The sequence below is a fragment of the Passer domesticus genome, chromosome 8, assembly GCF_036417665.1.
Source record: "Passer domesticus isolate bPasDom1 chromosome 8, bPasDom1.hap1, whole genome shotgun sequence".
Taxonomy (NCBI): Eukaryota; Metazoa; Chordata; class Aves; order Passeriformes; family Passeridae; genus Passer; species Passer domesticus.
Genome location: NC_087481.1, coordinates 26073538 through 26093724, shown reverse-complemented (window position 1 = coordinate 26093724; position 20187 = coordinate 26073538). Strand labels below are relative to the sequence as shown.

Sequence of the window (20187 nt, the reverse complement as noted above, 5' to 3'; positions counted from 1 at the left end):
GACCACAATAAATTAATAAAGCAGACAAAAATTATTAAGAAGAAGGCACTGTTACGACACAACTACATTTTACAGGACCAAAACAAGAGCTCTGGCTGAGAATCTACTGCCTCTCTAAGGGGCTCTGACACAAAGAAAACTGCTGAAGCCAGAGTAATGCAATTAGCAGCATCTTGTTAGAAAATTAGGCTTACAGCTGGTAATAAGAGAGCCTTAAAACTATTATTATTACATTAACTTCTGTAAAATAAGGAGATTTATATTTACCATAAAATACAATTGCTTCACTGCTGTTACAAGCAGTATCAAACCCTGGCATTAATTTAAACTACAGCTAACCTGAAAAAAACAGATTTTAACCTGAAAAAACCTGAGATTTTAACTCAGGTCTTGCCTTTAATTAGTTCAACTAAAAAAAACAACCAATAAAAAAGATAATGAGATGAAGATTCATTTTTGGGTTTGGTTAGTGTTCACAGACTCAGAGACTGCCCAGCCACTGCTTAGGATACTGGGCAAAAGATATTTAAATAGATTAATATACTTAGGCCCTCAAAGTCCCAGAGCATTTGCCAACGCCCAGCAAAGCTTTCAGAACCCTCTAGCTCCCACTCTGGCCCATCACCCTCCCCCAGCTATTCTTGCTCCTTACCAGAAGGGAAGCAGGGCTTCACTGCATCGGGCTTGGCTAAGCCAGAGCCATCTCTGTGAGCCAACCCTACTGACACAACCCCATGATCTTACTTCCCAAAGCCAGGGCTACCTTCTGGGCAGCCAGCCCTCATACCAGCTCTGTGCTTTTCTTCTTGGGGTCCATTAGGGAAGAAGAATCTTTGAGTCCCTGTCTTCCTCATCTGCTGTGAAGGTTCAGGGTGTTCCAAGCAGAAGGGAGCCAGAGCACACTGTGTCCATAACACCTCCAGTGGGGCTCATGTCACAGCAGAGTCTGGCAGATGCACTGGCACAGAGTCACCATCTGTTCTAAAAAGGTCCAAGCAACAATCAGACTAAGGCCAATAAATGCTTTTCTCTTGTAAAGGTCTTCCTAAGGGACAGTTTCCACTTGCCTATCCTTTTATGCTGCCAACATGGTGGAGGGAGAACATATAAAAGGAAAGCTGATCTCAGTCACTTTCTGTGACGCCTCTGTTGGAAATTAGGTGGGGCAAGGATTTTGAGATATCCTGAGGGGTTTGGGGGGGCTTGGGCAATAATTGATGCCTTTTGCATAAGCACTGAGTCAATTTCTTAACATTAAACTTGAACAGGCTGGGCCTCTCCTGCGGTGAGGCAGCTTGGCCATCTCATGGCTGACACAGGAAACAGGGACACAGGCCATGGATTGTTTGCTCCTTTTCCTTCCTGTAAGGTCCCTCTCAGCCACCATGTGTAGCACTGCTGCACAACACCTTTCCCTGCCACCCTGAGCCCAGTGACACAAGTAAGCCATGTATAGGATGTGTGGTGTGATGCTTGTCCTCATTTCCTCTAGTAGCTCATGATTCAGCTCAAAAGTAGCAGTGTAAACCAGAGAGGAAAAAATACACAATTATTAGCTTTCAAATCTCTGCAATGTCTCTCTTTGAAGAACGCCAGAGGTCTTGATCTGTGTTAGGAACTAACTGAAGTCAGGAGGAAGGATTCTCACCCATTCACCCAAGGAAAAGGCGCATGAGAAGAATGAAGTCAAGTCATGCACAATACATTGGTGGTTTCTGAGCAGCCCAGTGACAGTTCAGCTGCCAGAGGTCTGCCAGGGACACAACGTTGTTATCTATGTCACACATGAGATATTCTCTATGTACTGTAAATCTCCCCAGCTGCAGAAGCTGTCTGGAATCATAGTAGCAGGAAAGGATAACTTAGGTCATGATTTCCCTTACTGCATTGTGGGTCTCGTCTCTACAGTTGTGCTCCCTAGGTGAGGCAGTAAAAGCAGCCTTGGGCCAAGGCTGGTTCCAAGGAAAAAGCTGTGGAGGAAGCCATGTTTTGGCAGTTCTGTGTCCCCCTTGGCATGCCCTCTGGAGCTGCAGTGTGCTTGGAGCTCAGGGCTTTGTGGGTTTCAGAACCCTAACCCTAGGCATAACGATAACCCCAAGCAGAGCAGTAAAAGCAGCCTTGGGCTAAGGCTGGTTCCAAGGAAAAAGCTGTGGAGGAAGCCATGTTTTGGCATTCTGTGTTCCCCTTGGGATGCATTTAGCAGCTGCAGTGTGCCTGGAACTCTGGGCTTTGTGGATTTCAGAACCCTAACCCTAGGCGTAACCCTAATCCAAACCCCAGGCAGTAAACACAGCCATCACTAAGGCTGATTACAGAGAAAAAGCTATGGAAGAAGCCATGTTTGGAAGTTCTGTGTTCCCCTTGGCAAGCCTTTTGCACGGGTAGATTGCCTGGAAATCTGGGCATTGTAGATTTCAGAACCCCAGCAAGCAACGACCCACACAGGGCCAAAGGCCCCTGTACATGAACACAGCCCATTCCCCTGGGAAACAAAACTCACCAGCCAGGTTCCTGGTGTCAGTTTACATGTGGGTACCTGGTGGGCTGTTGAGTTTTACTGTGCAGGATTTCTCCCCTACAAAGCTGCCAGCATCTGACCCTCGCCACAATGACTCCACTGGGCCTGGAACTCACAGCCTTCGGACTGGCAATGTCTTTCCCAATCCACTCTGTCACCCCTGGCCTTTTTCAAATGCATTCCACTGCAGTCCTGAAACTCCACATTTTGATTGAGCATCCCCTGTGATCCTGATCCTGACCATAACAATACTCCAAAAAAATCCTGAAATAGCCTTTTAAAAACCCTTTACAACACTCTAAGAAATTAAAAAACCAAACAAAAAAACCCCAACAAAAACAACAAAAAACCCCCAAACGAACAAACAAAAAACCAAAACAAACAACAAAAAAAAAAGGTTCTTAGAAACCTTCTAGAATCCCCTATATGTCATTATAAGTTGTGGAAAAATCCTGAGAAAAACCTGCTCAGCCTCCAAGCCCCAGCTGTTGCTCTCTAACCTTCAGATGTCTTCCCTTCCTTTTTGCAGTGGGTCTTGCTGTCCTCTGAGGGTTCTGTGCTTGTCCTGCTGTGAGGGTTGCTGCCCTGTCCCAGCAGGAGGTTCAGGTCTGCTCTCACTCTTAGGGTTGCTGTGTTGTGCTGCTGCTGGGGGAAAAGGCTGTTTTAGGGGGGCTGGTTAGGGTGAGGCCAGGGCTGGGCTGAGGGTGCAGCACCTGTGCCCAACCCCACCTGGTACCCTGTGTCCTTTGTACCCCAAACCCTCAGGGTCAGCTCTCCACCTGTCAAGGCCCCCACTCTTTGCCCCTCAGCCCACAATGGCTGTGTGTCACCCCAAACCCCTGACATTGTCCCTTGGCCCCCTAACCTTTACCGTGCACTCTCCACCCGGGTAGAGCTGGTTTTTAGGGTGAGGTTAGGGCTGGTGTAAGGGCTGGTTCACCTGTCACCCTCAGGCACCCCCCACTTTGCCCCTCAAGTCACCCCCTGCCCCTCAGCCTCTTGGTGTCACCCCCGAGTTCCCCACTGCAGCCTCTCGGGGTCTCTGTGCCACCCTGGAGCCCCCCTTTGCTCCTAAAGGGCCCTTGTGCCTCTCAGCTGCCCCCATGCTCTGTGCCACCCTGCAGCCCTCAGCCCGCAGCCCCTGGTGACACCCCGCAGCCCGCAGACATTGTCCCTGCCTGTTTTATTTGGGTGCTGACCTGCGGCCAGGGCTGCACTGTCCCCGTGTTCGGGATCCCACGAGCTGCTGCAGAGTCACAGGCAAGGGCTCGGGGAGTGAGGGACGGGGCAGGGCTGGGAGGGAAGGGATGGAGGGCGGAGTGAGGGACGGGGAAGGGCCGGGAGGGGAGCGGTGAGGAGCGGTGTGAGGGACGGGCCAGGGCCGGGAGGGAAGGGGAGAAGGGCGGAGTGAGGGCCGGGGCAGTGCCAGGAGGGAAGGGGAGAAGGGCAGAGTGAGGGACGGGCCAGGGCCGGGAGGGAAGGGGAGAAGGGCAGAGTGAGGGACGGGGCAGGGCCGGGCTGGAAGTTCGAGTAGGAGTGAGGAGCGAGAAGGGGACATTACAGAAGAGGGCTGAGGGGAAGAGGTGAGGGTTAGGAGGGGGCAACCCCATAGCTCCTGCAGGAAAGCTGCACCAAAATAAAACTCTGCTCGCCCTGGCTGAAAACTGACATCGGGCACCTGGGCCGGTCAGTTTTGTTTCTCAGGGAAAAGGCCGGCGTTGCTGTTCAGGGCCCTGCTGAATTCCACATGGCACAGCACGACTGCCGGACCCAAGCTGCCACCACGGCTAACTCAGGCTGCTCTAAGAGTGCCAAGAACCTCCTGCAAACTGACACCAGGAACCCGGGCTGGTGAGTTTTGTGTCCCAGGGAAAAGGCTGAGATTGGTGTTCAGGGGCCTGCGGCCCTGAGTGGCAAACAAGACACGGCTTGGGACGCGGAGGGGTTTGCAGACAAGACTGAGGAAAGAGAAAGCTTTGCAATTTGATTAAATAAGTTAATTAATACCTCATTTGTAGAGAGAGAATACATTTGTGGTTGTGTGGCATTGGTATATGGTAAATGTATTTTATAGTTAGTGTTTAACTGGGTCTCAGAGGGAAGGTGAACACAGAAATATTATTTATAGTTGGAAATTGCTTTTGGACTTAAGATAGTAAATTTTTTAGGGTTTTTTATTAAATATAAGAATTTGATTTGATTAGAGCTTTAAGGCTTTTTAAATGTCTTTGGGTTGCTTGGATATGTTTTTTAAAGCTTGCTTGATGTTGTGAAATAGGAGATAGTATTGATTTCTGTTTGAGTGGAGCTAGTGACAAAGGTAGGAGTCTTGACTGGTTTTGTTTTGTGAACTAATTCTTTCAGGTCTCATTTCTTTGTAGTAGCACTGAACAAAAAGTATTTAGAGGTTTTTTAACTGCTTGATAGATAGTTGAGTTATTGGGTTTTTTATATCGGAAGCACAATTTTGTTATTTTTTTCATTTCTATCAAGACGGGGTAACTGAGAAGAATTTAAAAAGATTATATTTAGTTATCAGTCTCAATAAAGAATGAAAGATACGAAATATAAAACTCAACATTATTCTATTAAAAGCTAACTGATTTCCTAATTACAACACCACATGAATGCTTTTCAATCTATTAGCTTTTACCACACAATACTGGTATTACTTGAACACCAATCACCTCTATTTGTACCTCCTGTGGTCCTATTACAGAGCATCTTTCATAGTTCCAATGCACTAAAATATCTACTATTTTTAGAAAGCCATCTTTTAAAACATACCAAGCATATTTCTAATTCAATCTCTCTCTCAACAATATCATCTCTATTCCATAGCTTTCCTAAATGAACACATATGATCTCAATATTTGCATACAGATACACAAGACTATGTGAACTTGCTATCAAATTTTTTAAATTATTTTCCACTCCATTGCTCGTGGCTACAGAGCAGCGAAAGCTCAGGGCAGTGCCCGAGGCAGCGGGGCCGGGGCAGCGGCAGCCGGGTCCGAGCGGGGCAGGGAGAGGCGAACTCAGGATCCCGGGAGCCCGAGCAGGGGGGACAGGGCTCACTGCCACTGACGGTGACAATGAGGGCCCCGTGCAGGGGCTGCTCTCACAAGCACGGGCTCGCCCCACAGCAGGGAAGCAGCTCTGGGCTGGGTTATGGCCAAGGCAGCGAATTCCCTTCCCCGAGCAGTGGCTCTGACAATCCTCCTCCAAATGGGACACAGACAAAGAGCCAGCAGCTGACAGACCCTTCTTCACTGTCAGGGGCCTGATGCCGAAAGTGGGATTCCTTCTCAGCACATGTCAGCTGTTCTTCCTCTTCCAAGGACAGTCCAAATGTGTCACATTCAAGCCAGTTCATGATGATTTCCAAGAGCCCAGCGCGATTTGGATTTCCCATTGGAGCTTGTTGTGTGCTGAGGGCAATCCCGTCAGTCCAGGCAGCATCGGGGGCAGGATGGATTGCAGAGCCTTTTCCTTTGCACACCCAGCCCAGCGCTGGCACTGGGCATGGATGAAGAGGCACTGAGGTGACCCTGAGAGCGAGGGCAAGGCACAGGGTGCAGCTGAGCAAGGACAGCCCTGGGCTGGGCTGAGAGGTGAAGCTGGCACTGCCCAGCGTGGAGAAGGTCCTTTCTGCAGCCCCTGTTACAGGGGAGCCTGGGCCTTGCTGCAGACATACGGCCGCTCCTTTGAGCAGTTCTCACTCCTGAATCTCTCCCCATCACCCAGGTACACACAGTCGGAATTGCCGAGGACAGGAACCCTGCAGGGAGGAGCAGAGGCAGGCTGGCTGCCAGGGAACACCTTGTGCCCTGTGCCCCAGGCCCTGCCCGGCTCCCCGGCACTCACCGGGAGCTGTAGCTGCTGCCGTCCCCCCAGTGCAGGCGCTCGCCCCGTCTGCGCAGCCCGAGCCAGTAATCGCCGTTCCCGCGGAGGCGGAAGAGCAAACCCTGCCCAGGAGAGAGGAGTGGGAGCTGCCCCGGCCCTCGGGGGGACCCGTGCCCGGGGCTGCCCCCGCCCGCCGGGGCTCCTTCCCTGCAAGGCCCCGGCCCAGGGCTGCAGCCCCGGCCCCACGAGCACCGAGCCCGGCCCAGGAGCACCCCCAGGCTGCCCTCAGCCACCCCACACCGCCCGAGCCCCTCACTCACCATGGCCTCCTCATCCTTCAGAATGGCCAGGGAGGCCCCGAGCTCTGAGCACCGTTCCTCAGCCTGCTCCCAGCTGCTGAAATCCCTTGACAAGTAGTAGCAGACCCCATTGCAGCCAACCCAGCCACGGGGACAGCCCAGAACCAACAGCGGAGTGGCAGGTGTCACTGGAACCTTTGCTGCTGCTGCTGCTGCAGGGGGAAGAGGAGAAGGTGTGAGGATTCCCCTCTGCAGGGAGCAGGGAGCCCGCTCTGCCCCGAGGGGCTGGGCCCAGGCTGCTGCCCCTCTCTTACCTGCCAGCACAGCCAAGGCCACCCCCAAAGCCAGCAGCAGCACCAGGAGCAGCAGAATCAGCAGCGCCGTGCCCACGGGATGGCTCCTGAACCATTGACCTGGAGCAGGAAAGAGCTGCTGGCTGCCAGAAGCAGAGCCGGCCCTGCAATCTGCTCAGCCCATGGCCAGGGAGCACAGCAGGGACCCCTCAGCCCGTGTGGCCCTCACTCAGCTGGCAGCCAGAGAGCCAAGAGCCTGGCCACAGCCAGGGACACAGCTCTGGGGACAGGCTGCAGCAGGAGAACTGCACAGCCTTGGGGGCAGCTGGGGCTGCTGCTTCCAGCCACTGCTGGGGCCCAGCAGAGCACCAGGCCTCTTCCAGACCTCGGGAAACAGCCACACACCTGCCAGCCCTGGCCTTAGCAGGTGACACTGGCCCCTCCCTAGAGGCCCCAGGGGTGGCCCTGCACTCACCCAGCAATCTTGTGAGGTTCCTTTTGTGTTCATTGCCGGTTGCTGATGTGCCCTGGGGATCCAGGGGCTCTCTCACACTCCCATCCCTGGTGCAGAATCCGTTCTCCACATCTTCCCTCACTGCACGCTCACAAGTGGCAGCCCCCTGCTGATGCCAAGTGGCTCCTTGTGCCCCAGGCGAGTGTGGAACCCGGGCTGCTGCTCCCTCCTGGGGATGCTGGGGCTCATTCACAACTCCACGAATGGAGCACAATTCACTTTCCTCCTGCTCACAACCGGCATCTCTCTGCCTGGAACACTCAGCACCTTGCTCCCGGGACATCAGGAGTGCTGACAGATCCTTTGGGAGCTCGGCCTCGGGAGCAGCTTTGCAGCCGCGCTGCTGGCACCCTGCAAGGGACACGCAGAGAGGTCCCTGCTGGTGCCGGCCCTGCGGCAGCCCGAGCTCAGCCGGCACGGCCGCTGGGGTTCCTCCCCGGAACACGGAGCGGCTCCTGGCACAGAGGCATCGCCGAGAAGCCTCGGCCCCGCAGCAGGCAGGATGCGGCGCTTTCTGCCCCCGCTCGGCGCCCGCAGCGCTTTGGGCTCCCAGGCACCTTCAAGTTCACGCCGGGCCAGCCCCGAGCCGGGCACGGACACCTCCCGGCCCTCGGGGCAGCGGCCCCGAGCCCGGTGCCGCACGGCCGGGAGCTGCCCCGGGCACGGAGCAGCCGCCTCCGTCCCAGCCGGAGCAGCCGGGATGAGCCAGCGCTGCCGCGGCCCCGGCTCCAGCCCGGCCATCCGGGCACGGAGGAGACCGCGGGCAGCCGCTCCCTCGGCCATCCCAGCGCAGGGGGGACACGGGGGCAGCCGCCACAAGGAACTCGCCAGAACCCCCCGTGCCCCTCAGCGCGGCCCCTCCGCCCGCAGCGAGCCCCGGGCTGGGGCAGCACCGACCGCGGGTCCCACCTGGGCTGGGGCCGCCGCCGAGCTCCGCCGCCGATCCGGAATCCGCTCGCAGCCGCCGCTCCGCAGTGACAGACACACGTGTCGCAGTCGTTGCCGCCGCAACATCGAAACTTGGTGACACCTCACGCCTTTCCGCCGAATCGATCAATCAGCCTTCGGGAGCACAGCCATTTCCGGTCGGCGGCGCGGCCGTTTTGCTCCCCGGTCCCGCTGCGGTCCCCTCTCCCCGGCGCTCCCCGCTGCCTTCTCCGGGATCCGATCCTTCACCGTTCTGGTGCCTCGCGGCGCGCGTCGCTGCCAGCCCCGGTTTGGAGCATCTCAACCCACGTCCCTTTCGCTTGTCTGAGCGCAATAGAAACCGTGGGTGTCGGAAGGGCGTAGCCCAGGCCGGCCTTCCCCTCCTCATCCCGAGCCCCGTGCGGGGCTCGCAGCTCGGCTTTCCCCCCGCCGCCGCCCCTCGCTGCCGCCTGCGCTTGCCCCGCTCCCGGGGCTCGGCTCGGCTCGGCCCGGCCCGGCCCGGCGGCTCCGCTTCCCCCGGGCCGCCTCACTGCCCCCGCGGCTCGGCGAACCCCCGGCATCTGCCGGAAGGGCTCTGCCTGCCCCGACTGCTGAAACATCACACACCGCCTTCTAGAATGCCTCAAAAATTTGCTGAAATGCTTTAAAAAGTTAATACTGTGTTTGTAGTGAACTCTGATGTTGCGGCGAATATTCTATGTGTACGGGGACACGAGGCTTGACTCAATTTTCTCAGAAGGCTGATTTATTATCTTATATTAAAATACTACATTAAAACTATACTAAAAGAACACAGAGAGGAGAAGGATCAGAAGGCTACAAAGACCAAGAATAGCATAGAATAGAATGCATAACAAAATCCTGTGACTGCTCACAGCCTCGGCACAGGTGGCTGTGATTGGTCACTAATTGAAAACAATCCACATGGAGCAATGGAAGATGCACCTGTTACATTCCACAGCAGCACACAGTTATTGTTTACATTTCTTTCCTGAGGCCCTCAGCTCTCAGGAGGGGAATAATCCTAGGAAGGGATTTTCTATAAAATATCATAGCTACACTCTGATTTCTCTCAGAATTGTTACTGGAGAGATTCAAAGCAGCAAATGCATGCCTCATTCTCCTCCTCCTCGCTGATAGCATTTACCATAGGCTATTACACTAAATACACTCTCAAGAAGCTCCCAATTTGTTGGGACAGTTTGCCAAATTCTGCATTGTTATTTCTTTTGGTACAATTGCACTTTAAAAGGACTTAGTAACCTTATGGTTCCTTAAAATTTGCGGATACCATTTTTCTCAATGTTAAATGACATAGGGTCAGCATATTTGTTACACTTCTCTAATCCCTCCAGTAAATCCATCATGCCCTTATTTCAGCCACGCTTTGTTCACATTTTCAGTGCCTTTTGGTATTAGCAGCACAGTAAATTACATTTTGTAGTACCCAGAACTTTTAAGGATATGGATTGTTACTTTGGTTCTGTTTCATTTGGTTATGGTTTTAGTGTTGCTAAGATTAAGCAAAGTTAGATCTGAGTAAAGTTATGTTTTATTACTCTCTTGAGTTAATTTTGTTAAGAGTCATTTATGTCGAGGTGGATTTCTGTCAGGTTTGAGTGTTGCTGAGTTTAAACAAGGTCAAGTTTCAGTCTTCTTCACTTTAACCCTTTTCATCTCTTATTCCAGTTTCATAAGATCAGTTTTTATTCAGTATTAAAGATGTTAACTTTAAGTTCTCTTAAGTGTACCTCCAAAGCTACTGTGGTGACATTGATTTGCACTGCAATTAATCTTAAGTCCCAAGTTAATTTTGTTTCAATATGTCTGTTTACATTCCAAGATGTAGTTATTTCCTTCTAGAGATGAGACAGACCCAGCTGAAACAGCAGGGATGGAACACTGACAAACACCTGCCCTTGCACAGAAGAAGATCCAGTTTGCTGAGCCCTTGATCCCCTCACAGACTGCACAGGTGCCAGTGCTGCCCTGCCCAACAGGATCATTCATTGGCATCTCTTCTGTTTTATCTCCCACAGATAACTCAGGGGAGTGGGGGGTTGTTCTGCACTATGGCTGTGATCCATTGGGAGCTGTTCCTTGTTTCATTGCTATGGATCCAGGAATGCTGGAAGAACATTGTCTCAAATTCCTGAGGCAGTCACTGCTGATGTATTGGTTCCATCATGTGAATTCACTGGTTTTTAGAACAGGCATTGTTCATAAGATGTCATGACCTTGTTTATAAGTGGCTTTTGACAAACTTTGACACATCTCTGTGTAACTCTCCACAGACACGTGTCGCTCTGGGATCTCTGTTCTGTTCTGCAGCTGCAGATGCCTCTCTTTGAACAGGCTCTGCAGCCGTTCCTGCACTGCCTCCTCAGCCTTTGCTCCCTTCTCTTGTTTCAGCAGGGTTGCTGTGCCTTGAGCCAGGGCTGGCTCCTGATTCTCCTGTGCTTTCAGAGTTCCAGGATAAGATCTCTGGGCTCTGTGGAAAGCCTCACCTGAGCTGAGGCTCCTGTGGTCTTTACCAACCCTTCTGTGACACATCCTTGTGGGGCAGGGCTGTGAGCTGCTGAGGGCAGGGCTGCTCCTGCTCTGAGGGAATCAGACACTGCCCCAGGTATTCTCCCAGGAGCACTCCAGCAGTTTGCTGTGTTTGGGATCTCACAGCTGCTGTTATTGACAGACTTGCGTTTAAGGTGTGTGAATATTTTTAAAGGCTTTTCTGTAAGTGTCACAGTGAGGGTGGCTGTGACAAACCTCTCTGGTTCCCTGACCTCAGGCGAGGGTGGTGAAAATGAAAAGGAGTGGCTTTGATGGAGCTGCCCAGAAAGAACTTTATTAAAGGGTGAGAAACAACAAACGTGGAGAAGCCTGCATAATAGGAGGGGCAGGATCCAAAGACCCCAAACAAAGGGGAAACAACAATATACACACTCAGGGGTGGAACATTCTAGAACTGTAACCATAGGGGGGAAACAAGCAAGCACTAGGGGAGCAGAACTTGGGCAACTTCACATAAATACACCAAAGGCTTTTGGGGGAGCTCTCAGGCTGGCCCTGAATTAAACAAATCATTCCCAGGGCTTGAATCCAATGCCTGGCTCTTTTGGGGTAAAATCCAGCTGACTCTGGGTCACAGCTGGGCCAATGCCACATATGAGGATCTGCAGCTGAGTGTGCAGTGGCAAGGCCTGGCTGATTGATGAACTGAGGGAGAAGCAGAAGAAGCAGCTCTGGGCTGGGCTATGGCCATGGCAGTGAATTCCCTTCCCCAGGCAGCAGCTCCAACCATCCTCCTCCAAAATCGAGAGAGAGAGAGAGAGCCAGCAGCTGGCAGACCCTTCTTCACAGTCAGGGGCCTGATGCCAAAAGCAGGATTCCTCCTCAGCAGGTCTCAGCTGCTCTTCTTCCACTTCCAAGCACAGTCCAAAAGTGCCACCTTCAGGTCAGTTCGTGATGATTTCCAAGAGCCAGGGAGATCTGGATTTCCCATCGGAGCTTGTTGTGCAATGAGGGCAGTGCACTCACTCCAGGCAGCATCTGAGGGCCACGGGCCCCTGAACACCAATGCTGCCCTTTTCCATTTATTTTTCACAGAAGCAGAGTATGAAAGAGACTCTTGGGGATAGATTTCCAAATTAATTTTCAAGTCATGTAATGTTTTGAGAATTCTAATACAATCAAAGTTCTACAGGCTGGTGAGGTGGTAAATGCTGTACTCACTGAAATGAGACCAATGTAATTACAATAATTTGAGTTTGTGGATACTGATCTGTTTGAACTACATGCAGTTAGACTGTCAGCAATGCAAAAGCAATTGATGTAGCAAAACCTCGACCACAATAAATTAATAAAGCAGATAAAAATTATTAAGAAGAAGGCACTGTTACAACACAACTACATTTTACAGGACCAAAACAAGAGTCTGGCTGAGAATCTACTGCCTCTCTAAGGGGCTCTGACACAAAGAAAACTGCTGAAGCCAGAGTAATGCAATTAGCAGCATCTTGTTAGAAAATTAGACTTACAGCTGGTAATAAGAGAGCCTTAAAACTATTATTATTACATTAACTTCTGTAAAATAAGGAGATTTATATTTACCATAAAATACAATTGCTTCACTGCTATTATAAGCAGTATCAAACCCTGGCATTAATTTAAACTACAGCTAACCTGAAAAAAACAGATTTTAACCTGAAAAAACCTGAGATGTTAACTCAGGTCTTGCCTTTAATTAGTTCAACTAAAAAACCAACCAATAAAAAGATAATGAGATGAAGATTCATTTTTGGGTTTGATTAGTGTTCACAGACTCAGAGACTGCCCAGCCACTGCTTAGGATACTGGGCAAAAGATATTTAAATAGATTAATATACTTAGGCCCTCAAAGTCCCAGAGCATTTGCCAACGCCCAGCAAAGCTTTCAGAACACTCTAGCTCCCACTCTGGCCCATCACCCTCCCCCAGCTATTCTTGCTCCTTACCAGAAGGGAAGCAGGGCTTCACTGCATCGGGCTTTGCTAAGCCAGAGCCATCTCTGTGAGCCAACCCTACTGACACAACCCCATGATCTTACTTCCCAAAGCCAGGGCTACCTTCTGGGCAGCCAGCCCTCATACCAGCTCTGTGCTTTTCTTCTTGGGGTCCATTAGGGAAGAAGAATCTTTGAGTCCCTGTCTTCCTCATCTGCTGCGAAGGTTCAGGGTGTTCCGAGCAGAAGGGAGCCAGAGCACACTGTGTCCATAACACCTCCAGTGGGGCTCATGTCACAGCAGAGTCTGGCAGATGCACTGGCACAGAGTCACCATCTGTTCTGAAAAGGTCCAAGCAACAATCAGACTAAGGCCAATAAATGCTTTTCTCTTGTAAAGGTCTTCCTAAGGGACAGTTTCCACTTGCCTATCCTTTTATGCTGCCAACATGGTAGAGGGAGAACATATAAAAGGAAAGCTGATCTCACAGTCACTTTCTGTGATGCCTCTGTTGGAAATGAGGTGAGGCAAGGATTTTCAGATATCCTGAGGGGTTTGGGGGGGCTTGGGCAATAATTGATGCCTTTTGCATAAACACTGAGTCAATTTCTTAACATTACACTTGAACAGGCTGGGCCTCTCCTGCGGTGAGGCAGCTTGGCCATCTCATGGCTGACACAGGAAACAGGGACACAGGCCATGGATTGTTTGCTCCTTTTCCTTCCTGTAAGGTCCCTCTCAGCCACCATGTGTAGCACTGCTGCACAACACCTTTCCCTGCCACCCTGAGCCCAGTGACACAAGTAAGCCATGTATAGGATGTATGGTGTGATGCTTGTCCTCATTTCCTCTAGTAGCTCATGATTCCGCTCAAAAGTAGCAGTGTAAACCAGAGAGGAAAAAATACACAATTATTAGCTTTCAAATCTCTGCAATGTCTCTCTTTGAAGAACGCCAGAGGTCTTGATCTATGTTAGGAACTAACTGAAGTCAGGAGGAAGGATTCTCACCCATTTACCCAAGGAAAAGGCGCATGAGAAGAATGAAGTCAAGTCATGCACAATACATTGGTGGTTTCTGAGCAGCCCAGTGACAGTTCAGCTGCCAGAGGTCTGCCAGGGACACAACGTTGTTATCTATGTCACACATGAGATATTCTCTATGTACTCTAAGTCTCCCCAGCTGCAGAAGCTGTCTGGAATCATAGTAGCAGGAAAGGATAACTTAGGTCATGATTTCCCTTGCTGCATTGTGGGTCTCGTCTCTACAGTTGTGCTCCCTAGGTGAGGCAGTAAATCAGCCTTGGGCCAAGGCTGATTCCAAGGAAAAAGCTGTGGAGGAAGCCATGTTTTGGCAGTTCTGTGTTCCCCTTGGCATGCCCTGTGGAGCTGCAGTGTGCTTGGAGCTTTGTGGGTTTCAGAACCCTAACCCTGGGCATAACCCTAACCCCAAGCAGAGCAGTAAAAGCAGCCTTGGGCTAAGGCTGGTTCCAAGGAAAAACCTGTGGAGGAAGCCATGTTTTGGCATTCTGTGTTCCCCTTGGGATGCATTTAGCAGCTGCAGTGTGCCTGGAGCTCTGGGCTTTGTGGATTTCAGAACCCTAACCCTAGGCGTGACCCTAATCCAAACCCCGGGCAGTAAACACAGCCATGAGCTAAGGCTGATTACAAGGAAAAAGCTATGGAAGAAGCAATGTTTGGAAGTTCTGTGTTCCCCTTGGCAAGCCTTTTGCACGGGTAGAGTGCCTGGAAATCTGAACGTTGTAGATTTCAGAACCCCAGCAAGCAACGACCCACACAGGGCCAAAGGCCCCTGTACATGAACACAGCCCATTCCCCTGGGGAACAAAACTCACCAGGCCAGGTTCCTGGTGTCAGTTTACATGTGGGTACCTGGTGGGCTGTTGAGTTTTACTGTGCAGGATTTCTCCCCTACAAAGCTGCCAGCATCTGACCCTCGCCACAATGACTCCACTGGGCCTGGAACTCACAGCCTTCGGACTGGCAATGTCTTTCCCAATCCACTCTGTCACCCCTGGCCTTTTTCAAATGCATTCCACTGCAGTCCTGAAACTCCACATTTTGATTGAGCATCCCCTGTGATCCTGATCCTGACCATAACAATACTCCAAAAAAATCCTGAAATAGCCTTTTAAAAACCCTTTACAACACTCTAAGAAATTAAAAAAAACAAACAAAAAAACCCCCAACAAAAACAACAAAAAACCCCCAAACGAACAAACAAAAAACCAAAACAAACAACAAAAAAAAAAAGGTTCTTAGAAACCTTCTAGAATCCCCTATATGTCATTATAAGTTGTGGAAAAATCCTGAGAAAAAACTGCTCAGCCTCCAAGCCCCAGCTGTTGCTCTCTAACCTTCAGATGTCTTCCCTTCCTTTTTGCAGTGGGTCTTGTTGTCCTCTGCAGGTTCTGTCCTTGTCCTGCTGTGAGGGTTGCTGCCCTGTCCCAGCAGGAGGTTCAGGTCTGCTCTCGCTCTTAGGGTTGCTGTGTTGTGCTGCTGCTGGGGGAAAAGGCTGTTTTAGGGGGGCTGGTTAGGGTGAGCTTAGGGCTGGGGTGAGGGCTGCTGCACCTGTGCCCAACCCTACCTGGTACCCTGTGTCCTTTGTACCCCAAACCCTCAGGGTCAGCTCTCCACCTGTCAAGGCCCCCACTCTTTGCCCCTCAGCCTGCAATGTCTGTGTGTCACCCCAAGCCCCTGACATTGTCCCTTGGCCCCCTAACCTTTACCGTGCACTCTCTACCCGGGTAGAGCTGGTTTTTAGGGTGAGGTTAGGGCTGGTGTGAGGGCTGGTTCACCTGTCACCCTCAGGCACCCCCCACTTTGCCCCTCAAGGCACCCCCTGCCCCTCAGCCTCTTGGTGTCACCCCCGAGTTCCCCACTGCAGCCTCTCGGGGTCTCTGTGCCACCCTGGAGCCCCCCTTTGCTCCTAAAGGGCCCTTCTGCCTCTCAGCTGCCCCCATGTTCTGTGCCACCCTCCAGCCCTCAGCCCGCAGCCCCTGGTGACACCCCGCAGCCCGCAGACATTGTCCCTGCCTGTTTTATTTGGGTGCTGACCTGCGGCCAGGGCTGCACTGTCCCCGTGTTCGGGCTCCCACGAGCTGCTGCAGAGCCACAGGCAAGGGCTGGGGGAGTGAGGGACGGGGCAGGGCCGGGAGGGAAGGGATGGAGGGCAGAGTGAGGGAGAGGGCAGGGCCGGGAGGGAAGGGATGGAGGGCAGAGTGAGGGACTGGGCAGGGCCGGGAGGGGAGCGGTGAGGAGCGGAGTGAGGGACGGGGCAGGGCCGGGAGGGGAGCGGTGAGGAGCGGTGTGAGGGACGGGGCAGGGCTGGGGAGGGAAGGGGAGAAGGGCAGAGTGAGGGCCGGGGCAGGGCCGGGCTGGAAGTTCGAGTAGGAGTGAGGAGCGAGAAGGAGACATTACAGAAGAGGGCTGAGGGGAAGAAGTGAGGGTTAGGAGGGGGCAACCCCATAGCTCCCACAGGAGAGCTGCACCAAAATAAAACTCTGCTCGCCCTGGCTGAAAACTGACATCGGGCACCTGGGCCGGTCAGTTTTGTTTCTCAGGGAAAAGGCCGGCGTTGCTGTTCAGGGCCCTGCTGAATTCCACATGGCACAGCACGACTGCCGGACCCAAGCTGCCACCACGGCTAACTCAGGCTGCTCTGAGAGTGCCAAGAACCTCCTGCAAACTGACACCAGGAACCCGGGCTGGTGAGTTTTGTGTCCCAGGGAAAAGGCTGAGATTGGTGTTCAGGGGCCTGTGGCCCTGAGTGGCAAACAAGACACGGCTTGGGACGCGGAGGGGTTTGCAGACAAGACTGAGGAAAGAGAAAGCTTTGCAATTTGATTAAATAAGTTAATTAATACCTCATTTGTAGAGAGAGAATACATTTGTGGTTGTGTGGTATTGGTATATGGTAAACGTATTTTATAGTTAGTGTTTAACTGGGTCTCAGAGGGAAGGTGAACACAGAAATATTATTTATAGTTGGAAACTGCTTTTGGACTTAAGATAGTAAATTTTTTAGGGTTTTTTTTTAAATATAAGAATTTTATTTGATTAGAGCTTTAAGGCTTTTTAAATGTCTTTGGGTTGCTTGGATATGTTTTTTAAAGCTTGCTTGATGTTGTCAAATAGGAGATAGTATTGATTTCTGTTTGAGTGGAGCTAGTGACAAAGGTAGGAGTCTTGACTGGTTTTGTTTTGTGAACTAATTCTTTCAGGTCTCATTTCTTTGTAGTAGCACTGAACAAAAAGTATTTAGAGGTTTTTTAACTGCTTGATAGATAGTTGAGTTATTGGGTTTTTTATATCGGAAGCACAATTTTGTTATTTTTTTCGTTTCTATCAAGACAGGGTAACTGAGAAGAATTTAAAAAGATTATATTTAGTTATCAGTCTCAATAAAGAATGAAAGATAAGAAATATAAAACTCAACATTATTCTATTAAAAGCTAACTGATTTCCTAATTACAACACCACATGAATGCTTTTCAATCTATTAGCTTTTACCACACAATACTGGTATTACTTGAACACCAATCACCTCTATTTGTACCTCCTGTAGTCCTATTACAGAGCATCTTTCATAGTTCCAATGCTCTAAAATATCTACTCTTTTTATAAAATCATATTTTAAAACGTATCAAGCATATTTCTAATTCAATCTCTCTCTCAACAATATCATCTCTATTCCATAGCTTTCCTAAATCAACACATATGATCTCAATATTTGCATACAGATACACAAGACTGTGTGAACTTTCTGTCCAAGTTCAAAAGTTCTTTACCACTCCATTGCTCATGGCTACAGAGCAGTGAAAGCTCGGGGCAGCGCCCGAGGCAGCGGGGCCGGGGCAGCGGCAGCCGGGTCCGAGCGGGGCAGGGAGAGGCGAGCTCAGGATCCCGGGAGCCCGAGCAGGGGGGACAGGGCTCACTGCCACTGACGGTGACAATGAGGGCCCCGTGCAGGGGCTGCTCTCACAAGCACGGGCTCGCCCCACAGCAGGAGAAGCAGCTCTGGGCTGGGTTATGGCCAAGGCAGCGAATTCCCTTCCCCGAGGAGCAGCTCCGACAATCCTCCTCCAAATGGGACAGGGACAAAGAGCCAGCAGCTGACAGACCCTTCTTCACAGTCAGGGGCCTGATGCCGAAAGCAGGATTCCTTCTCAGCACGTGTCAGCTGCTCGTTCTCTTTCAAAGACAGTCGAAAATTGTCACATTGAGGCAGTTTGTGATGATTTCCAAGACCCCAGGGAGATCTGGATTTCTCATTGGAGCTTGTTGTGTGCTGAGGGCAATCCCGTCACTCCAGGCAGCATCGGGGGCAGGATGGATTGCAGAGCCTTTTCCTTTGCACACCCAGCCCAGCGCTGGCACTGGGCATGGATGAAGAGGCACTGAGGTGACCCTGAGAGCGAGGGCAAGGCACAGGGTGCAGCTGAGCAAGGACAGCCCTGGGCTGGGCTGAGAGGTGAAGCTGGCACTGCCCAGCGTGGAGAAGGTCCTTTCTGCAGCCCCTGTCACAGGGGAGCCTGGGCCCTGCTGCAGACATACGGCCGCTCGTTCGAGCAGTTCTCACTCCTGAATCTCTCCTCAGCCAGGTACACACACTCGGAATCGCCAAAGACAGGAACCCTGCAGGGAGGAGCAGAGGCAGGCTGGCTGCCAGGGGAACACCTTGTGCCCTGTGCCCCAGGCCCTGCCCGGCTCCCCGGCACTCACCGGGAGCTGTAGCTGCTGCCGTCCCCCCAGTGCAGGCGCTCGCCCCGTCTGCGCAGCCCGAGCCAGTAATCGCCGTTGCCGCGGAGGCGGAAGAGCAAACCCTGCCCAGGAGAGAGGAGTGGGAGCTGCCCCGGCCCTCGGGGGGACCCGTGCCCGGGGCTGCCCCCGCCCGCCGGGGCTCCTTCCCTGCAAGGCCCCGGCCCAGGGCTGCAGCCCCGGCCCCACGAGCACCGAGCCCGGCCCAGGAGCACCCCCAGGCTGCCCTCAGCCACCCCACACCGCCCGAGCCCCTCACTCACCATTTCCTCCTCATCCTTCAGAATGGCCAGGGAGGCCCCGAGCTCCGAGCACCGTTCCTCAGCCTGCTCCCAGCTGCTGTAATTCTTTGAGAAATAGTAGCAGACCCCATTACAGCCAACCCAGCCACGGGGACAGCCCAGAACCAACAGCGGAGTGGCAGGTGTCACCGGAACCTGTGCTGCTGCTGCTGCAGGGGGAAGAGGAGAAGGTGTGAGGATTCCCCTCTGCAGGGAGCAGGGAGCCCGCTCTGCCCCGAGGGGCTGGGCCCAGGCTGCTGCCCCTCTCTTACCTGACTGCACAGCCAAGACGACCCCGAAAGCCAGCAGCAGGAGCAGGAGGAGGATCAGAACATCCATGACCACAGGATAGGACCTGAACCATTGACCTGGAGCAGGAAAGAGCTGCTGGCTGCCAGAAGCAGAGCTGGCCCTGCAATCTGCTCAGCCCATGGCCAGGGAGCACAGCAGGGACCCCTCAGCCCGTGTGGCCCTCACTCAGCTGGCAGCCAGAGAGCCAAGAGCCTGGCCACAGGCAGGGACACAGCTCTGGGGACAGCCAGGGACACAGCTCTGGGGACAGGCTGCAACAGGAGAACTGCACAGCCTTGGGGGCAGCTGGGGCTGCTGCTTCCAGCCACTGCTGGGGCCCAGCAGAGCACCAGGCCTCTTCCAGACCTCGGGAAACAGCCACACACCTGCCAGCCCTGGCCTTGGCAGGTGACACTGGCCCCTCCCTAGAGGCCACAGGGGTGGCCCTGCACTCACCCAGCAATCTTCTGAAGTTCCTTTTGTGTTCAGTGCTGGTTGCTGATGTGCCCTGGGGATCCAGGGGCTCTCTCACACTCCCATCCCTGGTGCAGAATCCATTCTCCACATCTTCACTCTCTGCACGCTCACAAGTGGCAGCCCCCTGCTGATGCCGAGTGGCTTCTTGTGCCCCAGGCGAGTGTGGAACCCCGGCTGCTGGTCCCTCCTGGGGATGCTGGGGCTCATTCGCAACTCCACGAATGGAGCACAATTCACTTTCCTCCAGCTCACAGCCGGAATCTCTCTGCCTGGAACAATCAGCACCTTGCTCCCGAGACATCAGGAGTGCTGACAGATCCTTTGGGAGCTTGGCCTCGGGAGCTGCTTTGCAGCCGCGCTGCTGGCACCCTGCAAGGGACACGCAGAGAGGTCGCTGCTGGTGCCGGCCCTGCGGGACCCCGAGGCTCAGCAAAACGATGCCGGCTCTGAAGACGCTGCCGCGGCCCCGGCTCCAGCCCG

At 52.6% G+C, this 20187-nt stretch overlaps 2 protein-coding genes and 1 long non-coding RNA gene across 3 annotated transcripts in view; 1 reads left to right on the top strand and 2 right to left on the bottom strand.

Moving 5' to 3' along the window:
• Window positions 1–10566, top strand: part of LOC135306246 (protein ecdysoneless homolog) — a 101857-nt gene extending 91291 nt beyond the window's left edge. The window contains exon 4 of the transcript XR_010367058.1: window positions 10261–10566. The gene's annotated coding sequence lies outside the window, so the exon portion shown is untranslated. The remainder of the gene's footprint in view (window positions 1–10260) is intronic.
• On the bottom strand, window positions 4488–19278 carry LOC135305593 (C-type lectin domain family 2 member D-like). Its single transcript, XM_064429329.1, has 4 exons — window positions 19212–19278; window positions 18922–19109; window positions 6386–6486; window positions 4488–6299 (listed from the first exon to the last, which is right to left on the bottom strand). The coding sequence occupies exons 1-4, from the start codon at window positions 19276–19278 to the stop codon at window positions 6182–6184; spliced, it is 474 nt and encodes a 157-aa protein (XP_064285399.1). The 3' UTR covers window positions 4488–6181.
• On the bottom strand, window positions 10722–16049 carry LOC135306249 (uncharacterized). The gene is made up of 3 exons (XR_010367062.1): window positions 15956–16049; window positions 15256–15397; window positions 10722–13219 (listed from the first exon to the last, which is right to left on the bottom strand). It is a non-coding gene; the product is annotated as an uncharacterized LOC135306249 (long non-coding RNA).
• Window positions 19279–20187: the final 909 nt, after the last annotated feature.